We start from the raw sequence: 14,768 nt of genomic DNA, 5'->3' as shown, positions 1-14,768 counted from the left end.
ACCACCATTTTTGAATTTTACTGCCATTTTCGGCGATGGCTGCGGAGACTGTAAAGCGCTGTTTTAAATGTGGCAAGCGCAAATCAGCAGCAGGGCTCTGTAATTTGTTCTGTACATACCGTAGAGCCGGCCCGAGCATGGCGAGTGGCGATCTTTCGCGCTCTGAGCTGGCAGCGGACGCCATTTTGGATTTTCCACATGGCGCGGCCTCCGTTGCGACGGAGAGCCCTGAATCCGGGGGGGGGGGTCCTCTGAGTGAGGATAATAATAGAGCTGATAGCCCTGGGCAGGATCCAGGCGGTCAGGGAGCGGTTTTCTCCCCTGATTTTGTTTTAATGCTGCATAGGGCATACATGCTTAAAAGAGCTCTTCCACAGGGATCTTCGGACCCTCTGCCTGCCCCCCCCCCCCCCCCCCCCAGTGGATCCTGGCCTTTTGGATTTGGCTTTGCCTGTTTCTTATCCTCCCGATAAACGCAGAAGGGCTAATTCCCCTTCTGAGTGTGGCGCACCCCCCTTTCCCCCCCCCCCCCCCCCCCCCCCCCCCGTGGTCAGGCTATGAGGATTCTGAGGGGTCTGGCAGAACTTCTTGGGCTGAGGAGCCACAGTCGGGTGCAGAATTGCCACAGGAGCTTGATGATCCATCTGCGGTGAGGATTTTCCACCGCGAGGAGCTGCCAGCGCTTATTTCAGATGCCTTACAAGCCCTCTCGATTGAAGATCCTGGGAGTGGCACAGCCTCCTCGGTTAATCCAAGGATGGCTAGTACCAGAAAGCCTGCTCGAGCCTTTCCTTTGCGTGACTCCATCCAAGAGCTTATTTCGGCTCAATGGGCTGACCCCGAGGGACCTTTGAAGGTTGCCAGGGCTATGGGGCAATTATACCCTCTGAGTGAGGAACATTTGGCTCGCTTTGCAATGCCTAAAGTGGATGCCCTGGTCATGGCTGTGACAAAGAGAACTACCCTCCCTGTGAAGGAGGTGTTGCCTGAAGGATATTCAAGACCGCAGGCTTGATTCAGCTCTGAAGCGGTCCTTTGATTTGGCAGGTCTCACTGTTCGGGCGTCTGCATGCAGTTGTTATGCTGCTAGAGCCTGCCTGGCTTGGTTACAGCAGGCAGTGGAACAGCCCGGTGATGGAGCGGAGACCTTATCTGAAGTGGCTCCGCGGATGGAGTCGGCCTTGTCCTTTTTGGCTGACGCCCTTTATGATATGGTCAGAGCTTCGGCTAATCAAATGGCTGTAGCAGTGGCGGCTCACTGCACTCTTTGGCTATGACATTGGGCGGCGGACATGGCCTCTAAGCAAAGGTTGGTGAAGTTGCCCTTTCAAGGCCTTCTCCTGTTTGGTGAGGAGCTGGAAAACATTGTTAAAGGCCTGGGGGATTCCAAACCTCCGCACTTGCCCGAAGATAGGCCGAAGCCTTCCTCTAAGGGTCAGGCGGTCCGCTCCTCTTACAGACCTCGCTTCTGTGAAGCTAGAAGGTACCGCCCGGGGCGTGCTGCTGGGTTCACTTCGCGTGCCCACTTTCAGCAGAGAAACTCCTTTCACTCGGACAAACGTTCCGCAGCTGCCGGTTCAAGGCCTGGAGTTCAGGGGCGACCCTCTCAATGATGGTGCACCGGCCCTCTCCTCGTTTCCTGTCATCGGAGGAAGACTTTCCCTCTTTTTCGAGGAGTGGGCCAAAATCTCCGCAGATCAGTGGGTCTTGGACCTGATCAGAGACGGATACCGAATAGAATTCGATGCCCCGGTGAGAGACATGTTTGTGGAGTCCCGATGCAGTTCTGCCGCCAAACGGGCGGCGGTAGAGGAGACTCTGCACAGCCTGTGCCAAATAGGGACTGTGACCCCGGTGCCTCCCGCCGACCAAGGTCTAGGCCACTACTCCATTTACTTTGTGGTGCCACGAAAAGGCGCTTCTTTTCGCCTGATCCTGGACTTAAAAGAGCTAAACAAGTCCTTAAGAGTGCGGCATTTTCACATGGAAACCCTGCGCTCCGTCAGTGCGGCGGTACAGCCAGGAGAGTTTCTCACGTCTCTGGACCTGAAAGAAGCTTACTTGCACATACCAATTTGGCCCCCGCAGCAGAAGTTTCTGTGGTTTGCGGTGTTGGGAAAACATTTCCAGTTTCAGGCCTTGCCTTTTGGCCTCGCCACAGCTCCCCGAACCTTCTCCAAGGTAATGGTGGTAGTAGCTGCCTTTCTCAGATGAGAGGGTATCCGGGTTCACCTGTACCTAGATGACTGGCTCATCAGAGCAGACTCAGAAAAAGAGTCATCTAGCTACAGCCAGAGTGGTTTCAGTCCTTCAATCTCTGGGCTGGGTCGTCAATATGGCCAAAAGTTACCTGACCCCCTCACAATCTCTAGAATATTTGGGGGCCAGGTTCAACACAGCCTCGGGGTATGTGTTTCTTCCCGAACAAAGGCAGTGCAAGCTTCAGAATCAGGTCCGTCTGCTCCTGAGGATGCCCCGCCCGCAAGTTTGGAACATTGTCCAGCTGGTGGGATCGATGATGGCCACCTTGGAAGTGGTACCATGGGCGAGAGCACACCTGAGAGCTCTACAGTATTCTCTACTTCAACGATGGTCTCCAGTATCTCAGGATTATCAGTGCAGACTTTCTTGGTTCCCTGCGGCCCGCCTCAGTATGGAGTGGTGGCTCTCGGACAGCATGTTGCGGTGGGGAATGCCGCTGGCGCTCCCCGATTGATGTCTAGTGGTGACAGATGCCAGCCTGAAGGGCTGGGGCGCACATTGCCAGGGGAAGCATGCCCAGGGTCTGTGGACACCCGACGAGTCGGAGTGGTCTATCAACCGCCTGGAGTTGAAAGCGGTGTTTCTGGCTCTTCTGGCCTTTCAAGTGACCCTGGAAGGATTGGCTGTCCGAGTGATGTCGGACAACACGACAGCAGTGGCCTACATAAATCGACAAGGCGGCACTCAGTGCAGAGCTCTAGCCGTGCAGGCCGAACAAATTTGCCACTGGGCAGAGCTGCACCTACAGCACCCTGTCAGCAGCTCACATTGCAGGTCAGAGCAACGTGCAAGCCGACTATCTAAGCAGGCATCAGATCGATCCAGCGGAGTGGAAACTAGCAGACGATGTATTCCTGCAGATATGTGCCAAATGGGGCAAGCCAGTGATGGATCTTATGGCCACCAGTACCAATGCCAAAGTCCCGTGCTTCTTCAGCAGACTGAGGGATCCTCGCTCTGCTGGGTTGGATGCCTTGGCTCAACCCTGGCCTTGCTGTATGTCTTCCCTCCGTGGCCCTTGATAGGGCGAATGCTCCTGCGGATTCGGCTGCATCCAGGAGAAGTGGTGCTCATCGCCCCGGATTGGTCCAGGAGGCCTTGGTATGCGGACCTCCGACAGATGCTGTTGGAGGCTCCCTTTCCCTTACCTCTGGTTCCGCACCTGTTGTCACAGGGTCCGGTGGCCATGGAGGACGCCTGCCGCTTTGGTCTTATGGCATGGCGATTGAGAGGGCGCAATTGAGAGATAAAGGCTACTCAAATAAGGTAATTTCCACTCTCCTGCAGGCCCGTAAGCGCTCCACTTCCGTGGCTTATGCCAGGATTTGGCGCCAGTTTGAAGTCTGGTGTGTTTCAAGAGCGCTTTCTCCGTTGCGGGCTCCTGTCTCGCCAATTCTGGACTTTTTGCAGGATGGTGTACACAAAGGCTTGGCCTATAATTCCCTGCGAGTGCAAGTGGCAGCATTGGCCTCCCTGCGTGGCAAGGTTGAAGGCATGTCCTTAGCTGCTCATCCAGATGTGGCACGGTTTCTTAGAGGGGTGCTTCGGCTCCGTCCTCCTGTGCGGGCACCTTGTCCAGCTTGGAACCTGGGGTTAGTATTGAAGGCCCTTCAGGGGGCTCCCTTTGAACCGCTTTGGCGTGCTTCAGTGAAAGATTTGACACTGAAGGCCGTCTTTTTAGTGGCCATTACCTCGGCGAGACGGGTGTCAGAGCTCCAGGCGCTGTCCTGTAGAGACTCTTTTCTGCTCTTCTCAGAGTCAGGGGTCACGGTTCGGACCGTGCCGTCCTTCATGCCTAAGGTGGTTTCAGCGTTTCACCTAACCAGCCTGTTTTTCTTCCCTCCTTTGTTGAGGAGGAGTTTCCAGGTTCATTTGGGCAGTTGCACCTTTTGGATGTGCGCAGGACTCTGTTGCAGTATCTGCAAATTACAAATTCTTTCAGGTCCTCTGATCATCTTTTTGTGCTGTTTGCAGGTCCTCGCAGAGGGTCTTCAGCGTCTAAAGCCACTATTGCCCGTTGGCTCAAAGAAGCTATCTTTTCAGCATATCTGCTGTCTGGCTGGGCTCTGCCTGAAGCCTTAAGGCACATTCCACAATAGCGATTTCCTCTTCCTGGGCGGAAACTGGAGCACTATCTCTTCATGAGATTTGCAGTGCTGCAACATGGGCTTCTCTCTCTTTCGCCCAACATTACAGGCTGGATGTGGCTGCCAGGAGGGATGCGCGTTTTGGAGCACAGGTGCTAGCGCGTGGTGTGGCTTGTTCCCACCCTATTTAGGGATTGCTTTGTTACATCCCATACGTAATGTCTTCATCTGCTTGATGACAAGGAAGGGAAATTTAGGTTCTTACCATGATAATTTTCTTTCCTTTAGTCATAGCAGATGAAGCCATGAGCCCTCCCTGTATGATTGTTTGTATTGCAGTGATTCTGATTTTAGGTGCTGTTCTTGTTTCCTGAAGTTATATTCCTTCCTTGAGGAGTTGGAAAACAGTCGTCAAGATTCTTGTTACAGTTATAGGAGGATGAGTTCATTCCCTCCAGTTCATGTTTTGGGAGGATGAGTTTATTTCCTCCAGGAGGATGCAAGTATTCCTTCCGTTTATACAGAGTGGAGGACGAGTTTATTCCCTCCAGGAGGATGAGTTCATTCCCTCCTTTTTTGAGTTCATGCCCTTGTTAAGGGGCCATCGTTCGCTGTGAGGAAAGTTCATGTTATTCCCATTGCGGTTTGCCATACTGCTTTGGAAGCTTCAAATACTGAAGAGGCAGTGGAGCTAGCTGGCCATGAGGCACTGAGAAAAATTGAGTGCTCTCTATCTCCCCCTGCTGGTTGATGGACACAACCCATACGTAATGGCTTCATCTGCTATAAATAAAGGAAAGAAAATTATCATGGTAAGAACCTAATTTTCCCTTCTGGAAAGGTGTTTGTACAATGGGCACTGTTGTTTTAGTGTAAACTCTGGATCAAGTCATCCTCTCTTATATTACTTGTCTCCCATACAAAAACTTCCAGTGCCCTGAGAAAGGGTGACGGCTGCCTTCTTGTTGTGTAGTGCACTGATAATAATTTGACTATAAGGCACCGTATATTTCTGTATTTTGATTATGCTATTATATAGTGTCTCTTATCCTCTGTTTTTTCACTCTTGATTTTGGTCTCTGTTCTTTCTCTCCTCTCTTTTTTTTTTTTTTTTTTTTAATGTTCTTTATCCAGTAATTGCTGCATTTATGAAAGATGGAGCAATTTCTGGAAGCAGCAACTGGTACACAGATCGGAAATTCACCATCAGTGCTACAGCCTTTCTGTTGATCCTTCCACTGTCCATCCCTAAGGAGATCAGTTTCCAGAAATATGCTAGGTATGTGGGATACTCTGAGGGATGGAGATGATTTCCTAGATCATTAGCACAGATGTGTGAGTTGGTGATGGCTGTTAGTGACAAGTCAAGGGCCACAGTCATTCTGTCCAGGTGAGATGTTAAAACTGAAGTTTTATTTAGTCGGACACCAGGGCCATTGTGGAAAATTTGTCTCTCTCGGTTTGTTTTTGTTTTTTTTACTGGCTCCATTCCCCTGCCTGTGGACCAAGTGCTGGGACAAAATTAAGAGCTGCTAGCAAATGGACCAGCTGCTGCATCTGCAGCATCCTCTTAAAATGACTCCCCCATAAAAAAGCCCTGTTACAAATGCAGGATATTATGATACACTAAAGCACTCTGATTCTTCCCTTCCCTTCCTTCCACCAGCAGCACTCACGTCCTCCTTAAAAATCGTCATTCTCCAATTATTTTGGAAGCTCTCAAATCTCCCCTTTACTGTCTCCATTGAGCCATCTGACCCCACCCTGCTCTTCAAAAGAGCCCTTGTACATCCTCATTCTTTTCTTAAGAGCCCCCTGGCTTCTCTCTAATCTCTGTACAGGGCCTATGATCTCCCTCTGCTCTTCCTTTATTTGAATGCTTTATTAGTATATCCATTAGAATAATTCAATAATACACACAAGTAGTAGCAATGTCCAATCCTGTATCAATTAAAAATATTCCAATTGTCCAACAATTCTTCTAAACACATGTAACAAATGATCTCAGTTTCACTGCATCCAATTTGTCTGTATTGGTTATGATGTCACAAATGGCCCACCATGTACTGCATGAGCCACTCAGATCTCATTCCATGACACTGTTTCGAACACAACTGTTGCTAGTTTCCTGAGCATTGCTGAAGAACATTTCATGGAACTGTACAAAAAAGGACTGTACTTGCAGATGACAGGTATGCTGTGTTTAGTGGCAGAAGACAATTAGCAAATGCAGCTCTGACTCTTCTCTGCTTTCCTTCAGCTCCCTGAGTGTAATTGGCACCTGGTATGTCACTATCATTATCATCATTAAGTATATTTGGCCAGATGAGGAGATGGCTCCAAGAGAGATTCCTAGCAGGTATGTGTGTGTATGTTTGGAAGGAGGGGAGGGGATGGAATAACTTGTACCCAAGGCTCATAGTGTTTATATAATACCATTGAATTTGCCTCTGGCCACAGAACCCAGGCCTAATCTGCTCACCTTTTAGGCTACTTTTTGCTGTTTTGTCCCTTCTAGAAACCATGCCCAGTATCTCTCCCAGCATCTCTGCAAATGCCATTTTCTCACCTGCCCCATATAGTTACTGCATCTCTCTCCTGACCCTTCTTTCCTACATAGACTGACACTTTCTCCTACCTCCATTTCACCACCATTTCATCGCCAGCACCTCTATCTCCTTGAGTCCTTCATGCCACCAGCAGAGATGCTGCCAATAGTGCTTTGGGGTTTTTTTTTCCTCCAATCCCCACCTCCTGCAATGAGACCACTGTTTTTTCCTTATTTCCATCTTCTCTCCCAACATGACCACAACCACTACCATTCTTTCTTTTTGGCCCTTCCTCCCCACCCAGCACAGAGCTTGGTGCTGCTCTTCTGGCTTTTCCCGTGGAGACAACACTGCCAGCTTCTCCCAGTCTCACTCCTACACTGCAGACACTGATGCCTATTGTTCCTATTCTTAATCCAAGAGCACACCTTGTCCCACTGACCTACCAGCACCTGCAAGTTTCTCCTTCACTATGTCTGAACACACATGAGCATGACATTGCTAATACCTTGGAGCCAAATTCATTGGGCCTATATAAGGGAAAACCTTTCTAAAGGGCTCTGCACAGCAGCTGGTTGCTATAGGGGCAGTGCAGTCCATTTGTGAAAACTTAGCATAGAATGTGGGAGCATTGACCCCTCTGCAGAAAGAAGTAAGAAGGTGAAAAGAAAATTGTCCTCTCTTGTTCTGCAGCATATATGATCAGAGTTTGTTTCTCTCCCTAGTCCTTCCTCTTGGATAGCCGTTTTCAATGCTATGCCCACAATCTGCTTCGGATTTCAGGTATTTACAGAATGCTTCTGTGGGTTCTGATGTCTACTCATAGGTGTCTCATTCTCTCTGTTCTTGTATATATTGTCAGTACCTACCTGTAGTTGTTGGGGTATTGCTGAAGTGCAGAGTGTCTAAACTGCTTCCTGACCTCTGGGTTCCTGTTTTGCTGATAGTGCCATGTTAGCAGTGTACCTGTTTTTAACTGCATGAAGACACCTGATGTGAAGACATGGGGAGGTGTGGTGACGGCTGCCATGATCATTGCTCTCTTTGTTTACACAGGAACAGGTGAGGAGGCCTCACTTCTGTCATAGAGGCATCACTGAGTAAGTCAGCCCCTCCCTAGCAGCCCAGTCTGTAAACCCTTAGGAATTCTTCATAAGACACATCCTCTCTGAGTTCACTAGTCTGGTTCCTCAGACTCCTAGAAAGGCAATATGATGACCGCTAATGATCTTAGGAGCCTCTTCTCCTTTCTTAGAGTACTACAGACACTACATCTGCAGCTTTTTGTCCTCGCGTCCCTATCACTAAGGATCCTTTTGTATTAGGTAGTTGATACTTCGAGTGCCTTTATTTAAACATCTCCACTAGTATATTTTTCCATGGATTCACTATTTCTTTTGAGGGGAAAAGAAAAACACAACTTCTGAAGTCCCCTTACAACCATATCTCTGAACCATTCCTTATTGCACCTCCTACTGGTAGAAAATTTAAAGCTATAGAAAACATAATCTCCATCACACTCGGTGCTCTGGCATCATTACCTAGATTACTTAGTACATGGAAAGACTTAGTCTGCAGAACTGTAGCCCCCCCAAAAAAAACATCACTCTCACACACACACACACACACACACCTCTTGTACTCCTATATCATTCTTTACAGGGATTCCTGGCAAGGGAGGAGGGTGGAACTGAAGGACCTGTGACCCCAGAACCCTCCTGGTGACTTGGTTTAAGCTGCGCAGTTTAATGTCTCAAGTTCTGTTTTTGCTGTTTTATGCATTCTTCATGATGCTGATGAGTTTTACTTCTTCACTTCCCCAGGTGTTTGTGGATTTCTAACTTTTGGATCAGCTGTGAATCAAGATGTGCTGATGTCATACCCATCCAATGATATTGCAGTGGCCTTTGCTCGTACCTTCATCATCATCTCCGTGCTGACTTCGTACCCCATTTTGCTTTTCTGTGGCAGGTGCGCAGCACAGTTTGCATAAATCCAGGATCTGACTTCACAGAGCCATAGCTGGCACATTTCTCTCTATCTCCCCTGTAGAAAGGTTCTAAAAAGCTTAATCACACAGAGCCGTAGCTGACATAGTGCCTTTATTCTCTCTCTGCAGGGCAGTACTGGAGGGTCTTTGGCTGCGCTACAAAGGAGAGACAGTAGAGGAGGATGTGGTTTGTGAGAGGCGTCGACGTCTCCTGCAGACACTCACTTGGTTTGTCCTTACCCTGGTTCTAGCACTTTTCATTCCTGATATCGGGAAAGTGATCTCCATCATTGGGGGCCTGGCTGCCTGTTTCATCTTTGTCTTCCCAGGTATCAGCAGTACAGTGTGTAGCATAGGGTGTTTGGTATAAGGGACATTTGTGCCTTTGGGGAGTAATTCTATTACATAGATTCCCACTTTTCCAGAACCTGTGGGGTAGTTATGTCCATCAACCAGTAGGTGGAGATAGAGAACATAAAAACTGAGCTAAGACATATATTTCTCTTGATATCCAATCCAGCTCCTCACTATTTTCTATCTCCAGCAGGTGGATGGACACACTTTTCAGCCTCTGATTCTGAGTGATTTGCTCTGGTCCAGTTGGTCAGCTAGTCCCCAGTTGAGCTTTGCAGGTGACTTGCGTCTGGAGAGTCATATCTGGAGGTCTTCAGATAGCTGTCTCTGGTGCTCCACAAATTTACTTCTTCCCTCCCTTCACCTCTCTCCCCTGTTTCCTGTGGAGCTCTCCTTTTCCAGCACAACAACCTTAAAAAAAGGAAAGAGGTTTACTAAAGAGTGTGGGACAGAGTATCAGTCCTGATTCTTTCTCATCTGGGGTAAGACGTGTGGAGGCTAAGCTTGGGGGCAGCAGCCAGCAGTGGTAAGTCTGACTCAGAACCACTGGGAAGGGCTCAAGTTCTACTTGGTGCAGGGGTGGGATCCTGACTTACCACTTTATGTTTAAATCTTTTTTATTGAGAACAATGACACTTGTACATTCTTTACACTGAATGAAGATCAATTCCAAATAACAACGTGACAACTCAAATCAGCTTGTTAACAGTTTTTTGCTTTATCCCCCTTCCCATCCCCTCTCCCCACCCCCCTCCCCCCTCAAGTTATGAACGACACCGACTTCATACAGTGCTACCACACCTAGGATATACTGTTCAGGGTACTGATAATCAGAAAACTCTTCATCATGAGACAGTAGATTAAAGGCACAGCCTGCTGCACAGGGCCTTGTTTCTTATGACCCTTCATCTGGCTTCTTCGCCTCTTACATGAGTCGTACAGCTTTATTGTCAACATCAACACCCTTAAAGATGTCTATATTATTTGTCTCAGAATTATCCCCCCTCCCCCCCCGACAGTACTTCTCCCTAACTCACCATTCGCTCTATCTCCACAATCATCCCCACTCATTCCAACTCATTCAACACCTGACTTCTAACTCTGGGCGCTACTACATTCAAATAAGCTGTCCAAATTTTTATGAAATGTTTCCTCCTTTTGGGGGTGAATCGAGCACCTCTGGCCTCCCACATCATAAGCACGTGCAATTTGTTCCTCCAATACCAATAGGAGGGCGGCATGTCCATTAACCAATGATTCAATATGCATTTCTTCCCCAAAATGCAAGACTTACTCAGGAATAGCTTCTCTTCTTTTGTACCCCTTGCCCACACTCTTGGTGAACTAAACATGACTCGCTCGAATGTGAACTGCACCCCACACCCCAAGATCCTTGATACAAACCGGGCGAGAGTTGTCCAGAAACCCCGAATTCGCTGACACTGCCATAACCCATGTGCCAAAGAAGGCATGCCCACTCCACACTTCCGGCATCTATCAGCCTCCACTATCCCTGCATGCCATGCTTGCTTGCCCGAGAAGTATGCTCTATGTATTGTTCTAAAATGACATTCTTGCAGTTCTGCACTATGCACTACCCCTGTCATCCCTTTTAGTGCTATCATCACCTTCTCTATAGCAATTGAACTTCCCAGCTCTTGCTCCCATCTCCCCACTACCTCCTTGACATCTTTGGGGGGTTTTAAGTCCCTCAGCGCCTTATGAAACCAGGAGATTGACGTCTGCTCTACTGCATCCCCTTTCAGAAAATCCCGAACCTTCTTCCCAAAATCCAATGTGAGTGCAGACCGGGGCAAGCTTCTGAAATAGTGTTCCAGTTGTAAATAGGCTAATCTCGCCAGTGGACCCCCCACACACCTCTTTTCAAATTCCCCATAGGGCAGCAGCGACCCATCCATCTGAAGAAAACTCTCCAATAGTGTCACTCCCTGCCGCTCCATATCTTTAAAAATTCGGTTCTCCCTGCCCGCCTGGAAATCTACATTCCCCACTAATGTTAGCAGCACACTGGCCTCCGGATCTTGCCCCCAGTGACCCAACAACAACCTCCAGGCGTAACGTAGAGGCTGTAAAAGTACACTATCTTGGAAAGGAGTTGGTATCTTCCCTCTCCTAATGTGTAATAAGCAATTTAAAGACCATGGTCGAAACAAAGCTTGTTCCCAGCCTATGTCAGTGTATGTTGTCAAGTGCAAGACCCAATCTCGCAAGTGTCTGGCCATGCAAGCCCAGTTATAATCTTTTAAATCAGGCATGCCCAACCCACCCTCACGCTGAGTCCCATACACATATTTCCACTTCATTTTCGATTTTTTCCCCGCCCAGCAAAACCATGCTATGTGCTTCTGCAGAGTTTTCAGATCTCTGACCAACAACCTGATAGGCAAGATCTGCAACATGTACAGCCATTTTGGGAATATGACCATGCGATATAAATGAATTCTACCTAGAAAAGACAGCGGCAAGGAAACCCAAGCTGTCAGTTGTGCTTTAGTTTCCCCGATTAAACGAGGGACATTAATTCTGTATAGTTGTGCCGGGTCCATCGACAGCTGCACTCCCAAATACTTAAATTCTGTGTGTGCTTGGCGAATCTGTGACCGACTCCAAATCTCTGGATCTACCCCAGCACTGACTAGGGCTTCTGACTTCTCTAGGTTCAGTTTGAAGCCCGCAAAGTCCCCGTATTCCCTCATGCTTTCCAACAACCGGGTCAACGATTTCTGTGGTTTTGTTATCAGCACCAATAAATCATCTGCAAATGCTGCAGTTTTAAATTCCTGATCCAGGATCCGAACGCCTTCAATTTCTACGTTGTTGCTTATTTCCCGCAATAGCGGATCCAGGGTCATTACAAATAGTAGTGGCGATAGCGGACATCCCTGCCGGGTGCCCCTCCCTATGTCAAACCAGTCGGAGAATAACCCATTGACACTAATTCGCGCCTTAGGATCTGTATATAACGTCTTTACAGCTTTTCCGAAAAAACCTTTTATGCCATAGGCCTTTAAGATCTCAAACATAAAGCCCCAGTCCACTCTGTCAAAGGCCTTTTCGGCGTCAAAGCTTATTAACATGGCTTGCAAACCTTCGTCCCTCACTCGCTCCAGTGCCCCAAGTATTCGTCTCAGATTCCTAACCACTTTTCGACCTTTCACGAAACCCACCTGTGAATCTTCCAGCAATGTCGGCAAAAACCGGGCCAGTCTATTCGCCAGAATCTTAGCTAAAAATTTCGTCTCCGAGTTCAACAAAGAAATAGGTCTATAAGATTCCGGTAAGTGTGCTTGCTTATGTGGCTTCAGTATTACCGTAATATTAGCCTTATTCATGTGTTCAGGCATCTGCCCCCTTCTGATCACTTCATTGAATACCTCCGCTAATTGTTGTCCAATTCCTGGTCTAAGTAATTTATAAAATTCGTTACTGAGGCCATCCGGCCCAGGTGCCTTTCCCAGGGAGCTCTGCTGCACTACCCAATCTACTTCATCCTCTGTTATTTCTGCATTTAAGATCTTTAAGTCTGCAGTTTCCAACTTTGGTAGTTCCACACTGCTAAGATATGCTGCGCTCGGAGTTACCACCTCTGGTTGCCGTTTATACAGTTGTTTATAAAAGTGCCTAAAGATCTCAGCTATCGCACTATCCGTGTGTTTCAGCTCTTTTTGGCTATTAGTTAGTGAGAGTACTTTTCTGGACCCCACCTGCCTTTTCAATAGTCTAGCCAGAAATCTCCCTCCTTTGTTGGCAAATTTATACAATTGATATTTGTAATACATTGCGGATTTTTGCGCTGTCTGTTGCAGCAGTTCATTTAAGGTTTGCTGCGCTTCTAATAACCGGGTTCGCGCTTCTGGTGTGTGTGTATGGCCATATTCTCTCCTTAAGGTTGTTACCCTCTTCTCCCATCTCAATATTTCTCGCTTCCGTACCTTCCTTTGGAAACTATTATAAGCTATTGTCTCACCTCGGAGAACCGCTTTCGCGGCTTCCCAAAAAAGCACCGGATCATTCTTGTGGGCCTCATTTTCCCCTTGATACTGTTCCCATCTAGCCTTTAATTGTAACTGAAATTGCCTATCCCGATAGAGGTATGTCGGGAAGCGCCAAGAAAAGATTCTCTGCGCATTATTATCCAGTCGCATCTCCATCGATACCCAGGCATGATCAGATACAACTATTGGTCCAATCGCAGCCCCTTGCACTTGTGTTAGCAATTCCCTTGCAATCCATATATAATCAATACGGGACAGTGTGGAGTGGGCTCTGGACAGGTGCGTGTAATCTTTTTCTAACGGGTGCAATGTTCTCCAGACATCTATCACATCCAACGCCTCCTCTAACAACCCCAACCCCCTCTGGCCCCTGGACAGCTCCCTCTCCGTCGGCCTAGACCTGTCTGGTAACGGGTCTCTGACCTCATTGAAGTCGCCACCCATCACCACAAGGCTTTCCCCCATGTCTTGCATTCTGTGCAAAAGCGTCTTATAGAACCCCTTCTCAAAAGTATTGGGTGCATATATATTACATAACAGCATTGGTTGCCTCTCTATTTCAAGGGCCACCAGGACATACCGCCCTCCAGTATCTCTTACAGTTTTCCGTATTTTCACATGCAGCCCCTTACGAATCAATATTATCACTCCTCCTTTCCCTTCTACTGCCGGGGAATCTATGACCTCACCCACCCACCATCTCTTTAGCTTCTCATGTTCTATGTGTGTCAGGTGCGTTTCTTGCAGGAGAGCTATTGTCGTTTTCTGGTCATTAAGGACCTTCAAGATTTTTTGCCTCTTTATTGGGGAGTGAATGCCCCCCACATTCCAAGTCACAATCTTTAAGTTTGTCATCCCTGCTTACTGATGTGTGGCTCCATTTCTGCTTTCCAATTCATATAAACCTGGAGATGTCCCAGCCTCCACCTCCCGGGTACTTCTTTATCTGCATGTCGCCTACCACTATTATCAGACATCCACATCTCTCTTTCACACATCTCACGCATCCACATTCGCCCTTCCTTCTTACCCCTTCTCTGACCTACCCCTCGAATCCTATTCCTCCCTCCCCTCTTCCCCTTAATCCCTTCCCCCCCACTCCCCCCCCCCCAATATACTTTACCCCCAACATGCCCGAGAGCAGGTGAGCTTCCGTGTCCCCAGGATTAGGACACTCTCTTATTGCTCTGAGGGCTACCACCCTCTGATGTCCTTGTCCAGTGAACAGTCTGCGCTCAACCACAGCCAGAAATCCTTTTGGCTCGCAACGACGAGCCATCATCAACATGTGTGTCAATCAACGCAAAGTCTCCTCCATATTCCTGCAGGCTTTCATCCCCACCGCTCTGTCGCCCTTTCGTCTTGATCTACAGTTCGATGTTCACTTCATCCATTATTCTCTCCATGCGCTCCTCCGTCTGCTCCTTTCAGTTACCCACGAATTCTTTAGCCTCCCTCACTGTTTCAAAGAAGACTGCTTGACCATTATTTATCACCTTCAGTCTTGCCG

At 48.2% G+C, this 14,768-nt stretch overlaps 1 protein-coding gene across 2 annotated transcripts in view; it reads left to right on the top strand.

The window, feature by feature from the left end:
* Positions 1-14,768, top strand: part of SLC38A7 (solute carrier family 38 member 7) — an 86,773-nt gene that overhangs the window by 33,098 nt on the left and 38,907 nt on the right. For both annotated transcript variants that reach the window (XM_030203595.1, XM_030203596.1), the window contains exons 4-9: positions 5,484-5,628; positions 6,610-6,708; positions 7,624-7,681; positions 7,846-7,960; positions 8,722-8,869; positions 9,018-9,217. In XM_030203595.1, coding sequence (XP_030059455.1) covers positions 5,484-5,628; positions 6,610-6,708; positions 7,624-7,681; positions 7,846-7,960; positions 8,722-8,869; positions 9,018-9,217 — 765 coding nt within the window. The remainder of the gene's footprint in view (positions 1-5,483; positions 5,629-6,609; positions 6,709-7,623; positions 7,682-7,845; positions 7,961-8,721; positions 8,870-9,017; positions 9,218-14,768) is intronic.

The sequence above is a fragment of the Microcaecilia unicolor genome, chromosome 5 (genome assembly GCF_901765095.1).
Source record: "Microcaecilia unicolor chromosome 5, aMicUni1.1, whole genome shotgun sequence".
NCBI lineage: Eukaryota > Metazoa > Chordata > Amphibia > Gymnophiona > Siphonopidae > Microcaecilia > Microcaecilia unicolor.
This window is presented reverse-complemented; position numbering and strand designations above follow the sequence as displayed.